An 18,885-nucleotide genomic window follows, 5' to 3' on the forward strand; every position below is an offset into this window, starting at 1 on the left:
GTAAGTATTTGCAAGTAGGTATATTATATATGTATGTGTATAATTATTTCTTTCACTAAGCTTTATGTTTACCCCTCTCGTTGTTTACCTTTTTACAGGTATTGTGTTATGAAGCTAGCTAGTTGTTAGACTAGATGCGTAGGAGCGTACGGGCTCGTAGGGGTAGCTTTTGGTTATATGGACACGGATTTGGTAGTCTCCAGGATTATGCTCTTGGTATTGGGTTGGGTTATGAAAGGACCCGTTCATATACATTATAAACGATTCACAATAGTTGATTACATCGCGAGGTATTTGACCTCTATATGATACATTTTACAAACATTGCATTCGTTTTTAAAAGATAAACTTTCTTTACATAGAAAGTTGACAGTCATGCATACCATTTCATAATATCCACTATCCAACTATAATTGACTTAATAATAATCTTGATGAACTCAATGACTCGAATGCAACGTCTTTCAAAAATATATGCCATGAATGACTCCAAGTAATATCTTTAAAATGAGCAAATGCACAGCGGAAGATTTCTTTAATACCTGAGAATAAACATGCTTTAAAGTGTCAACCAAAAGATTGGTGAGTTCATTAGTTTATCATAATCATTCATTTTCATCATTTTAATAGACCACAAGAATTTCATTTCCAGTTCTCATAAATATACGTCCCATGCATAGAGACAAAAATCATTCATATGGTGAACACCTGGTAACCGACATTAACAAGATGCATATAAGAATATCCCCTATCATTCCGGGAAATCCTTCGGACATGATAAAAACGAATTCGAAGTACTAAAGCATCCGGTACTTTGGATGGGGTTCGTTAGATTAGGATTCGCGTCAATTAGCAGATCGGTTTACTAATTCTTAGGTTACCAAGCAAAAGGGGCATATTCGGCTTCGATCATTCACCCATATAATGCAGTTTCAATTACTTGTGTCTATTTCGTAAAACATTTATAAAAATTGCGCATGTATTCTCAGCCCAAAAATATAAAGGGTAAAAAGGTAAATGAAACTCACCATACTGTATTTTGTAGTAAAAATACATATAACATCATTGAACAAGTGCAAGGTTGGCCTCGAATTCACGAACCTAAATTAATTATATATATTTATATGTTGATCAATATTTGTCTAACAATTAGGTCAGGTCATAGTGTACCACAATCCTAATGCTCGAGACTAATATGCAAAAGTCAACAAAAGTCAATTTGACTCAAAATAATTTCCAAAATTTATACATGATTATAATATATTTTAAATATCGTCATTTTATATTTTTAAATATTTTTAAAAGATTTATTAGAGTAAATAATATAATTCATTTATTAATAAATAAAATTTTATATTAAAATTTATATAATAAAATATACTTTTATATATATTAAGTAATAAAATTTATAGAGTTCATTTAATATCATAAAGATAATATGATAGGTTTTATTAAAGTAATTTATTACACGTAGTAAAATATGTTTGTAACACATATTTATTTGATAAAATAATATCTATAATAATAGTAAGTAAAAGTTGTATTATTTTGTAATAATAATTATTATTATAAAAATATCAATATTTATAATTACTAAGATGACATTATGATAAAACGATAATTCTAATTATGATAACTTTAATATTTACGATACTTTTTAATATTATTTTTAAAATAATAATTCTATTTAAAATGATAATAATAATGATATTTTATAGTAACAATGACATTTCTATTAAAATGATAATTTGTATTAAAATGATAGTTTTAATACTAACGATACTTTTAATAATAATAGTAATAATAAAAATTATAAGAACTATAATTTTATCTAAATTAATATCTTATAATATTTTAATTTCATCATGATACTCTTACTCATTATTTCCTAATCATTTCATTTAATAGTTTTTAATCGTCTTTTATATCGTGTTCATAATAATGATAATAATAGTAATCAAAATAATTAGGTGTTACTAATATTAGTTTTAATTACAATAATACTAATAATGATAATTACTATGACATTATTAACGATAATACTAATAATCATTTTAATGATAATATAATAATAATAATAACAATAACTATTTTTAAATAATGATATATATATATTAATAATGATAATAATAATAATGATAATAATAATAATAATAATAATAATAATAATAATAATAATAATAATAATTAGATAATAATAATAATACTAATTATAACTTTAACGATAATAACGTAAAAATAACAATTTTTAATGATAAAACCTTTTATTGATAAAGATGATAATAATAAGATAAAACTAGAACGAAGATAATAACGATGATAATAATAATCATTTTTAATAATAATACAAAAATTCGATTGACTATAACTTCAAATTCGTTCATCGAAACCATTCGATATCTAAAGGAAAAGTTCTTAATTTTTCGCTAGCTTTCCAACGACATGCATATCATATACCTTATCTTAATAGCATATGTATTTAATTCAAGATTCGACATAACCTATCTAACGACAATAACGAACGTATAAGCATGCATAATCCTATATGCTCGAGCACTAGTCAGGGATACACTAATAATATATAAAAGTTAAGTTATGAGTGCTCACGTATCAATATTGAGATTCAATATTGCAGCAAAAGTACGTAGACGCAACAGAGATGATAACCACTAGTTTGACTCACGAGCAATACTCCCGAACCATACCCATAACCTCCATAGCTATAACCCATAATTTCCTTAGCTGTATCCCGCTCGAAAAACAATTTCGAAATCACTCGGATAGCACTCCGTCTTAATATTTTAGGTATAATAATAATATCTTGAAATAATACGGAGTAAATATATATATGTAAATCGATTGAGAGAGTTTATAGAAAAATATTTTCATGTTTCTATGAAATAATGAAACCTATTGAATTCTATTTATAATAGATTTTTGAATTATTAAAGTGAATTATTAAAGTATGAATTATTAAAGTAAATTATTAAAGTATGAATTATTAAAGTATGAATTATTAAAGTGAATTATTAAAGTTAAAGTAAAGTAAAAATAAAGTAAAGGTAAAGTTTAAGTATAGAGTAAAAGTATAAAACTATGTACGTATAATACGCGTATAAATATATATAATATTAATTTAAATCGTTATATATATTTAATAAAATAAAATATAAATATCGTTATCTTTATCATACTGGTTAAGTAATGAGTTGTCAAAAGTGGTTCTAGATATTTATAAAAGTTATATACGTTTTAATAATAAAGTTCTTTTTAAACTGAAAACGTTTTTGTACGTTTGAAACTAAATCAAATAAATATGATAATTTTATTTTCTAAAACTAAATATATTTAAGAATCATTTTGTTTAAAGGTTAAAATAATGGAAATCGTTATATCATAATACGTTTTAGAAAAGTAGAATCATATATATTCATAATAGGTTTCGAGTTTTTAAATTACAGTCTGTTGGTGCAACGTGATATAAAGTCTAAAGGTTAGGTAAACGTATAAAATCATTTTAATGTAAAACGTTAATTTACTTAACTTGTCGATATCCATCTTCTAAGTTATTTACATTCCACATTCCAACTTTAAAATGATAGTCATACTAGTTATCTTATTAACATCACGAGGAAAATGTTGTAAGGTATGAATTGAAAATCAAATAGGAATCTTCACTAACTCTTGTCTAGTTCTTGTTAGTTGACACTTTGTTCTTATATGTAAAATCACTTTACCATTTTCTGAATATGGTTAAAAGGGAAAGGTTTCCTAAATCAAAGTGGACCTCCTAACAGGGACTCGTAGCCATTATTCAATCATTTAATATTATCTTTTAATTCCATTGATAATTATTTTAAATATATTTTAAAACAACAACGTTTATGTAAAGTATTATACGTCTAATACTTGTTAACGTTTTCAAGTTATAATATATACATATATAATCATATCCGTTCCTATAATGGTTCGTGAATCTTTGGAATTTGGTCGAGGTTAAATGAATGTATGAACACAGTTTAAAATTCTTGAGATTCAACTTACAAACTTTGCTTATCGTGTCGGGAATATATAAAGATTAAAGTTTAAATTTGGTCGGAAATTTCCGGGTTGTCACAGTACCTACCCGTTAAAGAAATTTTGTCCCGAAATTTGAATGGGATGGTCATGGCTGACAATAAGTATGTTTTCATGACGTATACGAGTTGAAAATTAGAGTTTTATTATCATCAAGTAATATAGATAAAGCAATTTGATTTTTGTGAAGAGTACGAGTAAAGTTATCACAAAAGAATGAAATGAGTAATTGCACGTTCTTTTTTTAACCAATGACATAGTCACAGTTGATTTCCGGAATTCAGGGAATTTAGAGAAAATCTTCGTAATAAGATTTAGTTCTTCGATAATTAAGGAACTTAGGATCCGCTTTGATTAAATGCGATAATCTATTTTGATTTCTCTGTCGGATATTTTACTATATATCCGCCCCCTTCGTTTCCTTATTTCCACAACTCACACCTTTTATTCTTTCTCCCTCAATTCATACTTTATAGCATTTGCTAATATGCTCCATCTAGTTCTAATTCTTGATATACTCCTTACCTTCATATCTGTCATTCTTCTTTTTCATCTACCGCCGGAAGAATCTATTTACTTTTACTATACCCTTGGGTTTATAGTATTTTTAGTTCTCCCGTGTCTTTATATTGCTATTTGCATCGATATATATATGGTTTGAAATTTCTGGGTGGTTGTTGGGTTTTATATCTTCCCTTATATTTCGATGTCCCTGCTTCTGTCTTCCATAATTATTGTCATCTCCAGTTAATGCTTTCTTTTATTTGCTGCGATTTATACCCCAATTTCTGTTTCGGAGCTTTGTCCTTTTGTTTCTTCTTCTTGTGTTAAGCACCGCTTGTAATGGTACAGAATTCGCAGATATGAATTTCGGAATGAACATTGTTAATGTTCTAGGAAGTAAATTGTAATGGCACGATCTTGACTTGTCAAATTACCAGAATACCTCGAAAAAATCCGAATCATCAAGAAATATTTTCTTAATATTTTAGAGGTTAAATAGAATACAAGAGTCGTGTAACATGGCACATGATGATGTTATGATCTGTGAATCATCACGTTCCATTTAAAAACTCAGAATGACTTACTGCAATATAATCACGTTGATCAAGTGTCATTATATTATACTAACTCATGCTTCAGTTCCCAACACTACTTCAATAGTATACATATTTTAAATTCGAATTTTTCAGAATTTAGAAACTAAAATAGTTTCTTTTATGATGTAACACAGATAGCGCAAAGTGATAAATGATTTCGAATAACAATAGTTATGAAGATATCTTCAGAAACTTTGAAGATATTTATAATGAAAGATATGATGATATCTTGGAATATCTAAGATCAGAGGATGATGAAGAATATTATTTACAAGGGTTTAGAGTCAGGAGTAAGGTATTTGATAATAATTTTAGCAGACACTGAATCATTTGGATTCTTTGAAGGCAGGTTTAGCCTTTGTGATTTGTCCACAGCCCCCTTCATGGTTTGCTTAATCCATTTTTCAGTTCCTGACCTTCTCTTTTTTTGAGCTTTTCCAACACACTATTCTTTATTATCAAACATTTGACTTTTAAGGTCGTTTACCGTTTTTGCTGCTTCATCAGCATTTTCCAAACTTCGGAGAACTAGTTCGCAGTTTAGGGTGTTTTTCAAAAACTTCACATTCGAAGTATATAAGCCTTGGAGATAGACGTTGTACGTACACATATAATTGTTGGCGTAGACATGCTGCGAGATTTCAAAATACTGATTGCTAATTCCTGATGATTCGTATAACAATTCTCGTTACAAGATACGAATGAGTAAATGATGGAGGTTCGATAAATATAATGATTCTTCGGAAGGTCAAAGATCAGTGAAGTTGTGAATAAGTTTATTGCTAATATGGTGGAATATGAAAGGTTCCCCAGTAACAATAAAAGAGCACGCATATATATCAGGGTTATAATAAGGTTGTGTCGAATGAAGAGTCAAAGTTGACTTGCTGGAGCTGTGACAAAACTGACTACTTTGGAAAGGAATTGAAAAGTCAGTTTTGCTAATAAATGTCAAAGGATTTGACACAGATATGTGTTGAATTATGACTTTGGTTTCGAGAGCTTTTTAAGTACATAACTGTGGGTAATATATGGTTGGATCATCATCTAGATTGCTCAATATTTGAAGTGTCTTCAGAAATTTTTGAAGAGTTTGAACACAGATTGTAATCATTAATATACATTTGATGTTCTAACATAGTTTTGAACTCAAAGTATAGCTTTGAAAGATGTAGGAATCTAAAAGTGATGATACCGGTTATATCTCGAATTGAATTCTGAGGTTTTAAAATCAGAATATGTAATTGGGTTTGAATGAGTATGGTTATTTTGATTGCTATGAAAGAATGTATATTATTGTGAAAGTAGGGAGTATAGTTGATAATTTGCTTAATCAGATTCGAAGAATGTAACATATTAATTATGAATATATATATATATCTCTCGGGTATTACCTACCCGTTAAAAAAATTTCACAATTAATATTTTGTATAAAAGAATTTTATTACAGTCTTTATGAAAATATATATGTATATATTCTCTTCAGATGTAACATAGATTTTAATGAGTTAATACTAAATTAAACTCATTCGATTTATAGTTGGAACTAGAATTGAATAATCCCTTAAAGGCTTTAGAGATTACATAAGTATTTCTTCAATAATATTGAAATTATGAATCAATACTTCATCATTTGTTGAGGCGTGATGTTGGTTTTCGTTAAATTCTTGTGAACTTCGCAAAGTACGAATGAGGTTATCTGAAAAGTTTCGGTTACATCGACGATGAAAGTGTAAAATCAAATATATACTTGATTTATTATGAATTGGAATTTGTTGAATTGAGACAGAGATTGTAGTTAATGATGGTTAAGTTGCGGGCGAAGGACGTACATTATTGCATATTTGTAATATGAATTAACCGAGTAGTTAAGATTCACACAAAATAGCTTAGCACGGAAAGATTTATTTTTTATTTCAAAATATATATATATATAATATACATATAATTTCTTCAGAGGGAATGAGTTAATTCTCCCTAACTCGTTGATACAATATACGCGTAATTGATTCGTAATGATGTCCACAGTGATTCTTGAACTGACGGAGTTTGTGATGTTATAGGTGTTGTTGATTCTGATGTTGACTGTACTGACGATGCTGGTGACGCTGACGGTACTGCTGATGCTGTTGGTAAAACAAGTTTAGCTCGTTAATCACACACCATTTTTGTCAGGGTTTCTACTCTTCCTTCTATCATTTTGGTTCGCTTAACTGATTTATGGTTAGGGCTAGATTAGATAATCTCTAAGACTTTAGAGATTACATAATCGCCGCGAAATGTTTCTCCAATGAAGTTATGAATTAATACTTCGTCAGTTATTGTTGTTGGTACTCCTTGGTATCTATTGTGCGTATGAAGTTGATGCTCGTGGGACAGATTGTGAAGTTGAGGTTTACGACACGGTTGTGGTTGGAGGTGGTAATGGTACTGTTGGCGTTGATGATGGTGGTACTGGTTATGCTGCTTGTGCTGCTGTTGGTGTTTGTAATCTCTGCACCATATTCCTCAAAGCCACTACCCGAGCGCGAAGCTCGTTGACTTCTTCTATTACACTGGGGTGATTGTCGGTTCGGACGAGCGGATAAATAAAATCTAAAATTTGATGTAATATATAATCGTGATGAGATACTCTGGAAATGAGAGAGAAAATGGTGTTTCAGACGGGTTCGCCGGTAAGTGCTTCAGGTTCTTCGTCAAGAGGGCAATGTGGTGGATGGAAGGGATCACCTTCTTCTTGTCTCCAATGATTAAGGAGGCTACGAACCCATCCCCAATTTATCCAGAATAGATGATGGCTAATTGGTTGATCCATTTCGGTCACACTGCTTTTGGAGATGGAGTGGGATTCCATTTTGGAATCCGAGGAACTTGAATTAATGAGGAATTCCATTTCGTACGATTGAATAAGGATTTTTCGATATGAAATGATTTTCGGTTATCGGATGGTATTCTAATTACATAGAATATCCATAGATGTAGAACAAAAGATTTCGTAGATTACGGAGGAATTTGCGGGGTATGTCGGGCAAAGTTTAAAGTAACAGATACGATAAGATATGATTTAGAAGATACGCTAAGATATGAATTTTGTCTACACACTACTCATGCAATTAATGTAGCAAGACGTGTCTAGACTAATAATGATAAGCAGGTAATTTCCTAAGGATGATAAGCAGATGATTTCCGACTAGAAATGATAAGCAAAACTTTTGACATGCAGATACGGTCGAAGTCCAGACTCACTAATGCATCCTAACGACTTATCAGTTAGACACACTAATGCAGACCTGGTTTGCTAAGACCACCGCTCTGATACCAACAGAAAGGACCCGTTCATATACATTATAAACGATTCACAATAGTTGATTACATCGCGAGGTATTTGACCTCTATATGATATATTTTACAAACATTGCATTCGTTTTTAAAAGATAAACTTTCTTTTCATAGAGTTTTAAGGCATGCATACCATTTCATAATATCCACTATCCAACTATGATTGACTTAATAATAATCTTGATGAACACAATGACTCGAATGCAACGTCTTTCGAAAATATATGCCATGAATGACTCCAAATAATATCTTTAAAATGAGCAAATGCACAGCGGAAGATTTCTTTAATACCTGAGAATAAACATGCTTTAAAGTGTCAACAAAAGGTTGGTGAGTTCATTAGTTTATCATTTTAATAGACCACAAGAATTTCATTTCCAGTTCTCATAAATATACGTCCCATGCATAGAGACAAAAATCATTCATATGGTGAACACCTGGTAACCGACATTAACAAGATGCATATAATAATATCCCCTATCATTCCGGGAAATCCTTCGGACATGATAAAAACGAATTCGAAGTACTAAAGCCTCCGGTACTTTGGATGGGGTTCGTTAGGCCCATTAGATCTATCTTTAGGATTCGCGTCAATTAGCAGATCGATTTACTAATTCTTAGGTTACCAAGTAAAAGGGGCATATTCGGCTTCGATCATTCACCCATATAATGTAGTTTCAATTACTTGTGTCTATTTCATAAAACATTTATAAAAATTGCGCATGTATTCTCAGCCCAAAAATATAAAGGGTAAAAAGGCAAATGAAACTCACCATACTGTATTTTGTAGTAAAAATACATATAACATCATTGAACAAGTGCACGGTTGGCCTCGGATTCACGAACCTAAATTAATTATATATATTTATATGTTGGTCAATATTTGTCTAACAATTAGGTCAGGTCATAGTGTACCACAATCCTAATGCTCGAGACTAATATGCAAAAGTCAACAAAAGTCAATTTGACTCAAAATAATTTCCAAAATTTATACATGATTATAATATATTTTAAATATCGTCATTTTATATTTTTAAATATTTTTAAAAGATTTATTAGAGTAAATAATATAATTCATTTATTAATAAATAAAATTTTATATTAAAATTTATATAATAAAATATACTTTTATATATATTAAGTAATAAAATTTATAGAGTTCATTTAATATCATAAAGATAATATGATAGGTATTATTAAAGTAATTTATTACACGTAGTAAAATATGTTTGTAACACATATTTATTTGATAAAATAATATCTATAATAATAGTAAGTAAAAGTTGTATTATTTTGTAATAATAATTATTATTATAAAAATATCAATATTTATAATTACTAAGATGACATTATGATAAAACGATAATTCTAATTATGATAACTTTAATATTTACGATACTTTTTAATATTATTTTAAAATAATAATTCTATTTAAAATGATAATAATAATGATATTTTATAGTAACAATGACATTTCTATTAAAATGATAATTTTTGTAAAAATGATAGTTTTAATACTAACGAAACTTTTAATAATAATAGTAATCATATAAATTATAAGAACGATAATTTTATCTAAATCAATATCTTATAATATTTTAATTTCATCATGATACTCTTACTCATTATTTCCTAATCATTTCGTTTAATAGTTTTTAATCGTTTTTTATATCGTGTTCATAATAATGATAATAATAGTAATCAAAATAATTAGGTGTTACTAATATTAGTTTTAATTACAATTATACTAATAATGATAATTACTATGACATTATTAACGATAATACTAATAATTATTTTAATGATAATATAATAATAATAATAACAATAACAATAACAATAACCATTTTTAAATAATGATATATATATTAATAATGATAATAATAATGATAATAATAATAATAATAATAATAATAATAATAATAATAATAATAATAATAATAATAATAATAATAATAATAATAATAATAATAATAATAATAATAATAATAATAATAATAATAATAATAATAATAATAATAATAATTAGATAATAATAATAATACTAATTATAACTTTAACGATAATAACGTAAAAATAACAATTTTTAATGATAAAACCTTTTATTAATAAAGATGATAATAATAAGATAAAACTAGAACGACGATAATAACGACGATAATAATAATCATTTTTAATAATAATACAAAAATTCGATTGACTATAACTTCAAATTCGTTCATCAAAACCATTCGATATCTAAAGGAAAAGTTCTTAATTTTTCGCTAGCTTTCCAACGACATGCATATCATATACCTTATCTTAAGAGCATATGTATTTAATTCAAGATTCGACATAACCTATCTAACGACAATAACGAACGTATAAGCATGCATAATCCTATATACTCGAGCACTAGTCAGGGATACACTAATAATATATAAAAGTTAAGTTATGAGTGCTCACGTATCAATATTGAGATTCAATATTGCAGGAAAAGTACGTAGACGCAACGGAGATGATAAACACTAGTTTGACTCACGAGCAATACTCCCGAACAATACACATAACCTCCATAGCTATAACCCATAATTTCCTTAGCTCTATCCCGCTCGAAAAACAATTTTGAAATCACTCGGATAGCACTCCGTCGTAATATTTTAGGTATACTAATAATATCTTGAAATAATACGGAGTAAATATATATATGTAAATCGATTGAGAGAGTTTAGAGAAAAATATTTTCATGTTTCTATGAAATAATGAAACCTATTGAATTCTATTTATAATAGATTTTTGAATTATTAAAGTGAATTATAAAAGTATAAATTATTAAAGTGAATTATTAAAGTATGAATTATTAAAGTGAATTATTAAAGTATGAATTATTAAAGTAAATTATTAAAGTTAAAGTAAAGTAAAAATAAAGTAAAGGTAAAGTTTAAGTATAGTAAAAGTATAAAACTATGTACGTATAATACGCGTATAAATATATATAATATTAATTTAAATTGTTATATATATTTAATAAAATAAAATATAAATATCTGTAACAACCCAACCCGTAATACAAACGATCACGCGAAAATATCAAATAAATTTTTTTTTGCTGGAACAGCACATGGCGCGGCGCGCCAAACTGGCCTGTCCAAAAAGTCATGAAATGCAAAAATGTTTGACCACTTCCTGACACATTTAGACTAAACGGTTTTCACAACATATTATAATAGTTAAAGCTAACACGTTCCATCAATAAAAAGGGTTTTACGACACCGGGCCCACATATGCCCAAATTACCCTTTAAGTACCAATTTCAAGTTTTCGACCACACGACTTTTAACACAAAATAAGCCGAGCATGGCGATTGGGGATACGCTACCCAATCCTAATCAATCCAAAAGCAACCTTCTAAAGCAACTACGCGAGTCCACTAGTCCTACGCTTACCCGAGCCACCGCATCCATGCAAATCTATAAAAAGATAAACAACGAGAGGGTAAGCTAACGCTTAGTGAGTGAGAATATACTACATACATATATATGCATAAAATGGACATGCCACACAAAACAAAATACCACATACCGGAGCATCCAAGCATAAAGGCAAGCTAGTCTAAGCATACCGTAAGATCACTAAGCAATGAGCTAAATATACATCAACAAAATATAAGTTTACCAACAACGATGTGAACAATGCCAATAAGTTACACCCGGAGGGTTAGCTACATCACGACAATACAACATTATATGTATACAATATATATATATATATATATATATATATATATATATATATATATATATATATATATATATATATATATATATATATATATATATATCGAATAACATAATTTGCTTACGCTTACAACACAATAACCATGGTTAACCAATCGTACAAGGGAATGACGCTCGTGAAAACGCCATCGGTGTTCATAACATTCGTTAGGGTACTTAACACCTCGTATCACTAACCCCTAGGGTGGCACCTTAACACTCGGCACTTCACCCCGAGTGGCATCTTAACACCTCGATGCTTCACTCATTATTTTACGGAGTGGTGTCTTAACACCTCGACACTACACCCCTAGGTGGCATCTTAACACCTCGATGCTTCACCCCGAGTGGCATCTTAACACCTCGATGCTTCACTCATCACGTGAAACGTGGTGTCTTAGCACCTCGACACTACACATTTCACGCCACAACAAATAGATACATTATATACCTACACATATAATTATTCCACTCACTATATTAACCCTTCGTCATTGGGGTCATAAGTCCACATCACACGCCCATGTGATAACGTACACACAAAGTGTGCACCTCGCCAACGTGGTTAACCAAAACGCACAACCGTGCCAATTGGACCTATACACAAGTCCAACAATTCCACCTATAGGAGAAGCGAGCTCTACAAGCGAGAACCCCTTCTCCCGACCCGCACCCATCCTACACATACATATGCATATAGGATATTAACACTCACCTTGTCGCCTTGAAGAATGCTACCGAATAATCCGCAATCGCCGATGGAATGTACCTAATCCATTTATCACATAACAAGTAACACAATTAAGGTGGATATACAAATCAACCCAAATTGACAACTAGTGCAATTTCGACCCAAATGCACTTCCAAGCACAAACCATGCCCAAACTAACCAATAATCACTAACACAAATGATAATGGTCCTAATATGCTAATTAAACCCGAACATAAGTGTTAAACACTTATCGTTCTCAAAATCGCCCATAGACCCTAATTTTGACCCATAAAGTCAAAATCTCACCATTTACAAGTTTTGACACCAAAACGTATTTAACTCGGTTTCATACTTCAACTTAATCCATTTTAAGTTTATAAACCTCATCGAATTGACATTCGGGTTATAATCATCAACAAACCCTAATTTCGACTCTAGTCAAAATTAGTCAACCACAAGAACCCTAAAAGTCTCCAAAACATCAATAATCACTAATACTAGTGATTATACACCATTCTCAAGTCTTATACATGGTTAAATCATTAACCAATCCAAAACCCGACTTTAACACTTACAAACCCGAATCTTGGTGTTAATTTCCAATTAACAACTAAATGGGTTCCATCTATGAATCATACAATCAAAAGCCCCAAAATTGAATGATGAACACGAAAATGAAATTCGGAGTTAGAGCTTACCACTAGTATCACCGTGTAGCTAAGAACGAGGAGAACAAACTTGTCTACTACGCCAAAGATCAAAACCCGCTTCTTTCTTTCCAAAAAATCCCTTAGAATCAAATGAGGTGTTTGAGTTTTAGAGAGAAAATGAAAAGAAAAGGAAAAAGAATAAAGAAATGAAATGGGTGGATGAGGTTAAGTCCTCAAATCTGGCTCAAATGCAAAAAGACCCAAATGCCCTTTTAAAAGCTCTAAAATAACAAAAGGAGTCTGCCAGCGATATATGGCGCGGCACGCCATAACCCCGCGCGGCGCGCGAATGGGCAGAATCAGAATCCAGGTCTTACAATATCGTTATCTTTATCATACTGGTTAAGTAATGAGTTGTCAAAAATGGTTCTAGATATTTATAAAAGTTATATACGTTTTAATAATAAAGTTCTTTTTAAACTGAAAACATTTTTGTACGTTTGAAACTAAATCAAATAAATATGATAATTTTATTTTCCAAAACTAAATATATTTAAGAATCATTTTGTTTAAAGGTTAAAATAATGTAAATCGTTATATCATAATACGTTTTAGAAAAGTAGAATCATATATATTCATAATAGGTTTTAAGTTTTTAAATTACAGTTTGTTGGTGCAACGTGATATAAAGTCTAAAGGTTAGGTAAACGTATAAAATCATTTTAATGTAAAATGTTAATTTACTTAACTTGTCGATATCCATCTTCTAAGTTATTTACATTCCACATTCCAACTTTAAAATGATAGTCATACTAGTTATCTTATTAACATCACGACGAAAATGTTGTAAGGTATGAATTTAAAATCAAATAGGAATCTTCACTAACTCTTGTCTAGTTCTTGTTAGTTGACACTTTGTTCTTATATGTAAAATCACTTTACCATTTTCCGAATATGGTTAAAAGGGAAAGGTTTCCTAAATCAAAGTGGACCTCCTAACAGGGACTCGTAGCCATTATTCAATCATTTAATATTATCTTTTAATTCAGTTGATAATTATTTTAAATATATTTTAAAACAACAACGTTCATGTAAAGTATTATACGTCTAATACTTGTTAACGTTTTCAAGTTATAATATATACATATATACATATATAATCATATCCGTTCCTATAATGGTTCGTGAATCTTTGGAATTTGGTCGAGGTTAAATGAATGTATGAACAGAGTTTAAAATTCTTGAGATTCAACATACAAACTTTGCTTATCGTGTCAGGAATATATAAAGATTAAAGTTTAAATTTGGTCGGAAATTTTCGGGTTGTCACAGGTTATAGAGTCCAAATCCGTCTAAAGAGATAAATGGGTCGAAATCGCTACATTATTTATAAGACGGGTCATTGTGGGCCCGATGTTGTAAAACTTATTTTCATTACGGAAATCTATTAGTTTTACTTAATATGATGTGTTGTGAAAGTTGTTTCGTTTAAAAGTGTCACGAAGCGGTTTTCCGCTCGCGTGAATTTGAAAAACTGATCAGGAACTTTTAGTTCAATTGGACGCCGTCCCAAGGGCTTGGACGCCGTCCCAAGGGCTTGGACGCCGTCTAGTCCTTCAGAGCTGGACGCCGTCCAGATGTACTGTCCCGAAATTTATTTATTTTTTGGGCGTGTTTTTGGTAAAACGAAGTCGGGTTGTTACATGATCGATGGTCACGTAGATCACTAGTCTATCTGGTGTGCTTTGAAAATCATCCAATGCTAAGGGAACAAAGAGGTCATGAAGTTTATTGATTAACAAGTTATCAATATGGAAAGTCAAGAGTCCAGTAGATTCGTTAAGATATCTTCTGATGAGAGTAAGTAGTGCTCGTTAGTCGGCTGAGAAAAAAAATGCAGATACGGTAAGGCGTTGTAAACCTTAGAGTAAATGACTTACTGATCTCGCCAGAATCTTATCTCGTGAATATTGCGAACTACTGAGTCGTGCTCTCTTTGCCTTCTTTCTCTGAAGTTGTGATCGTGAAGTGCTGTAATGAAGTCTTGAATGTGTTCTTCTAGTAGTTCATTATCGTCTTCTTCTCTTTGCAAGTAAATACTATATTTTGCCTCGATATCTTCTATCTGATCCTTTAAATGAGGAGTTAAGCTGATCGTGTAATGATGGATAGCTTCTAAGATATCCTCAAATTCATCGTTATGATTGATGAACTAGATCATATCGGTGTAACTAGATATGACGGGGACTTTTGTAAGATTGGACGAAGGAGAGTCCGGTGATCTTATCTTGATGCTGTCAGGAGAGAGCGAGTATCACCCGGAACGTATGTGATTTTATGATCTTCCTCATCATCATCAGTAGATGAACTATTGGGAATCTCATAAGATGAACGGGATTCTTTTGTGTTCGGAGGTCTTGCTCCTCTACTGGCAGGGTCAATCTCTATATCTTTCAAATCAGATGGTTCATTGACTGTCTTTCGAAGACGAATCACCATTCTATTGTTTTGATCTTCCATTTTAATTAGCATGATTTCTTCAATACATTTCTTTGTTTCTTCAGCGTTGAGCGAGATTATATTAGTTTCATCCTCCATTTTTTCTTCCTCCTCTTCCTCTATTTCCATTTCTTCCTCAGATTCTTCTATTTCTTTGTCGGGATCCTCTTCTTCCATTTTGAAATCTTCACCCATTTGTGATTATCCATTAACATACCGGTGGCTGGTGGAGACTCATCATCGGAAGTAATCCATCTGGCGAAAATAGCATACATCTCCTCCTGTTCAGAGAAACATGTAGGCTGGTCGATTCGGTGAGTAACGCTCTCCCCATCTAATCTTAAGACCATGATATGATTGTACCCGTCAATGATAGTCCTAGCCGTGTTCATGAATGGTTGTCCTAAGACTGTAGGGGTATTGAGGTCTTCATTGATATCTATAACAAGAATTTATTGACTTTCACCAAGACATTCTCAACTATGCCTTTAGGATATCTGATAGTGTGGTCGGCAAGCTGGACAGTAATTTTGGTTGGTGTTAAGCCTCCCAGCTCTAATCTCTTGAAGAGAGAATAGGGCATGAGGTTGATTCTTGGTCCTAAATCAGCTAAAGCATGAATGGTTCTAGATTGGTATATCGAACATGGGAAAGTAAATTGTCCCGTATCTCCTAATTTCTTAGGTAGAGTATTTCTGAGTAGTGCAGAGCTTTCTACACTTAGCGGAATTTTATCTGCAACTGGCATCCATTCCCTTGTAGAAAGAAGCCTTCGTATATATCTACTCCGGTTAGGTAATTTGGACATGGTATCCAAGAATTTATCAACGAGCTTGAAGGTATCAAGCTTTTCTGGATCATTCTTGAGTCTTCCAGGATAGGGTACACGAACTGGATTCGGTGGAAGTGCCTTCGGTACATCAACAGACTTTCTCTTTAGTCTGGCTGACATTCTTCTGTGTGTAGGTTCTTCCTCTAGGGTAATTGAATCCATTTGTTAAGCTTCTTCTATGTGGGGATTTTGGATGGTATTACTAGGCAATCTTCCCTGCGGTCGGAGCTCAAGGCATTGAGATAACTGTCCGAGCTGCGTCTCTAAACTTTTGAGCTGAGCCAATTGATTTCTCATGAGTATTTCTGTCTGGTCTTGTCTCTATGTAGTTCTCTGATTTAGCTAGTGTTAACCTTGAATGAACAGGTTGATATGTTCTTCGGTTCCGAGAGCTGAGTTGGTTGCTTTCGTAATTTGGTTAGCAGGAGGGTTTTCTTTTGGTGGTGGTCCAGTGAGTGGTAGAGGTTGATCATAGGTTATTTGTTATTGAGGATAAGGTGGGAATCTAAAACAAGGTGGGTTACTTCTTTGAAACTGGTTTCCTCTGGATTGCTGAGTAAATCCAGGGTTTCGCTGATGAGCAGGGTATTGAATGTAACAGACAAAACCATCAGGGTTTTTGTACTCAACCTGATATTCTTCTATTGGTGGTTGATTAGTACAGTTAGTGTATGCCTGAACCTGATTAACTTGCTGCGGCTGCTTCTTCAGGTCCCCGAGTTGTTTGGCAAGAGAATCCATCTTATCCGTGAGGGTTTTGATCGCCTATGTTTGAGTTTTGACCACAGAGAGAGGGGTAGATGATGAAAGTTGTTCACAAGTATTCCAGTCATGATGATGCATTGTCATGTTTTTGAGCAAATCCCTGAGCTGACGCATCAATCATCGTCCTATGTTGCACCGTTAGACCATTGTAGAAGGTACATATTTCCGCTGACCTTTCTAACTGGTAGTTAGGGAATTTCCTCAGCAGGATCTTGAATCGCACCCATGCGGTGTATAGAGATTCAGCATAACTTTTTCTAAAGTTTATGATGTCATTTTTGAGCTTGTTTGTATGACAGAGGAAAATATTTGGTCAAGAACTTGGTAGCCATCTCATGCCATGATGTGATTGAGTCGTTCTCCAATCCTTCGAACCACGTCTGCGCATGATGAGTGAGAGAGTAGAGGAATATATATAGCCAGACTATATCTTGTCCCACTTCATTTACTTGTAGGAGTTTGAATAAGAGATGAACTTATCGAGCTGAGAGTTGGGGTCATCATTCGGTAATCGATTAAATTGACAGCCATTTTGGATAAGTTGAACAATGTGATGTTTTAGCTCGAATGTGTAACACCCCATTTTTCGTAACGTGTTGCTTGTGGTGGTGTTTAGGTTCCTAGACTCGAAGTTGTGTTTGTAAAACGTTAAACTTGGACGTCATTTAAGTTACAAGGTATGTAATCGTATCTTTTGACCCCAAATGAAATCTGACTTAATGTCTAAAAACCTTACCATTGGAAATTAGACCTTATTACGTTTCCAACGATATTTGGTTCATCAAAAATAGAGTTACGGTCTAATAGTTACGACCAAAATAAGTGTCGAAAAAATGGGAATAATGGACCAGCCGCAATTTGCGGCTGGTAGACGCAATTTGTGGCTGGTAGGCGCAATTTACGGCGGGTGAGGTTCGACAGCACCCAAATGGGTGCATTTTTACGGCTCACTTTTGTAGCCCGGCCGCAATTTGCGGCCATCAGGCGCAATTTATGGCCATCAGGCGCAATTTGTGGATTGAGCGTATTTTTGGTTGTTTTCTTGATATTTTGAGTTTTAATGAGGGGCATTTGGGTCCTTTCACTTGCGTGTCAGTTTGGAGCCACTAAAACTGATCCATTGCTCATCCTTTTCCTCATTCCACCATTTTCACAC

The 18,885-nt window shown here is 31.8% G+C and overlaps 1 protein-coding gene across 1 annotated transcript; it reads right to left on the reverse strand.

The window, feature by feature from the left end:
• Positions 1-16,571: 16,571 nt before the first annotated feature.
• On the reverse strand, positions 16,572-17,126 carry LOC139896043 (uncharacterized). Its single transcript, XM_071878626.1, has one exon. It carries the CDS (start codon positions 17,124-17,126, stop codon positions 16,572-16,574), a length of 555 nt encoding a protein of 184 aa, XP_071734727.1.
• Between the last annotated feature and the right edge of the window lie 1,759 nt (positions 17,127-18,885).

This window comes from Rutidosis leptorrhynchoides, chromosome 1 (genome assembly GCF_046630445.1).
Source record: "Rutidosis leptorrhynchoides isolate AG116_Rl617_1_P2 chromosome 1, CSIRO_AGI_Rlap_v1, whole genome shotgun sequence".
In the NCBI taxonomy this organism is placed as follows: domain Eukaryota; kingdom Viridiplantae; phylum Streptophyta; class Magnoliopsida; order Asterales; family Asteraceae; genus Rutidosis; species Rutidosis leptorrhynchoides.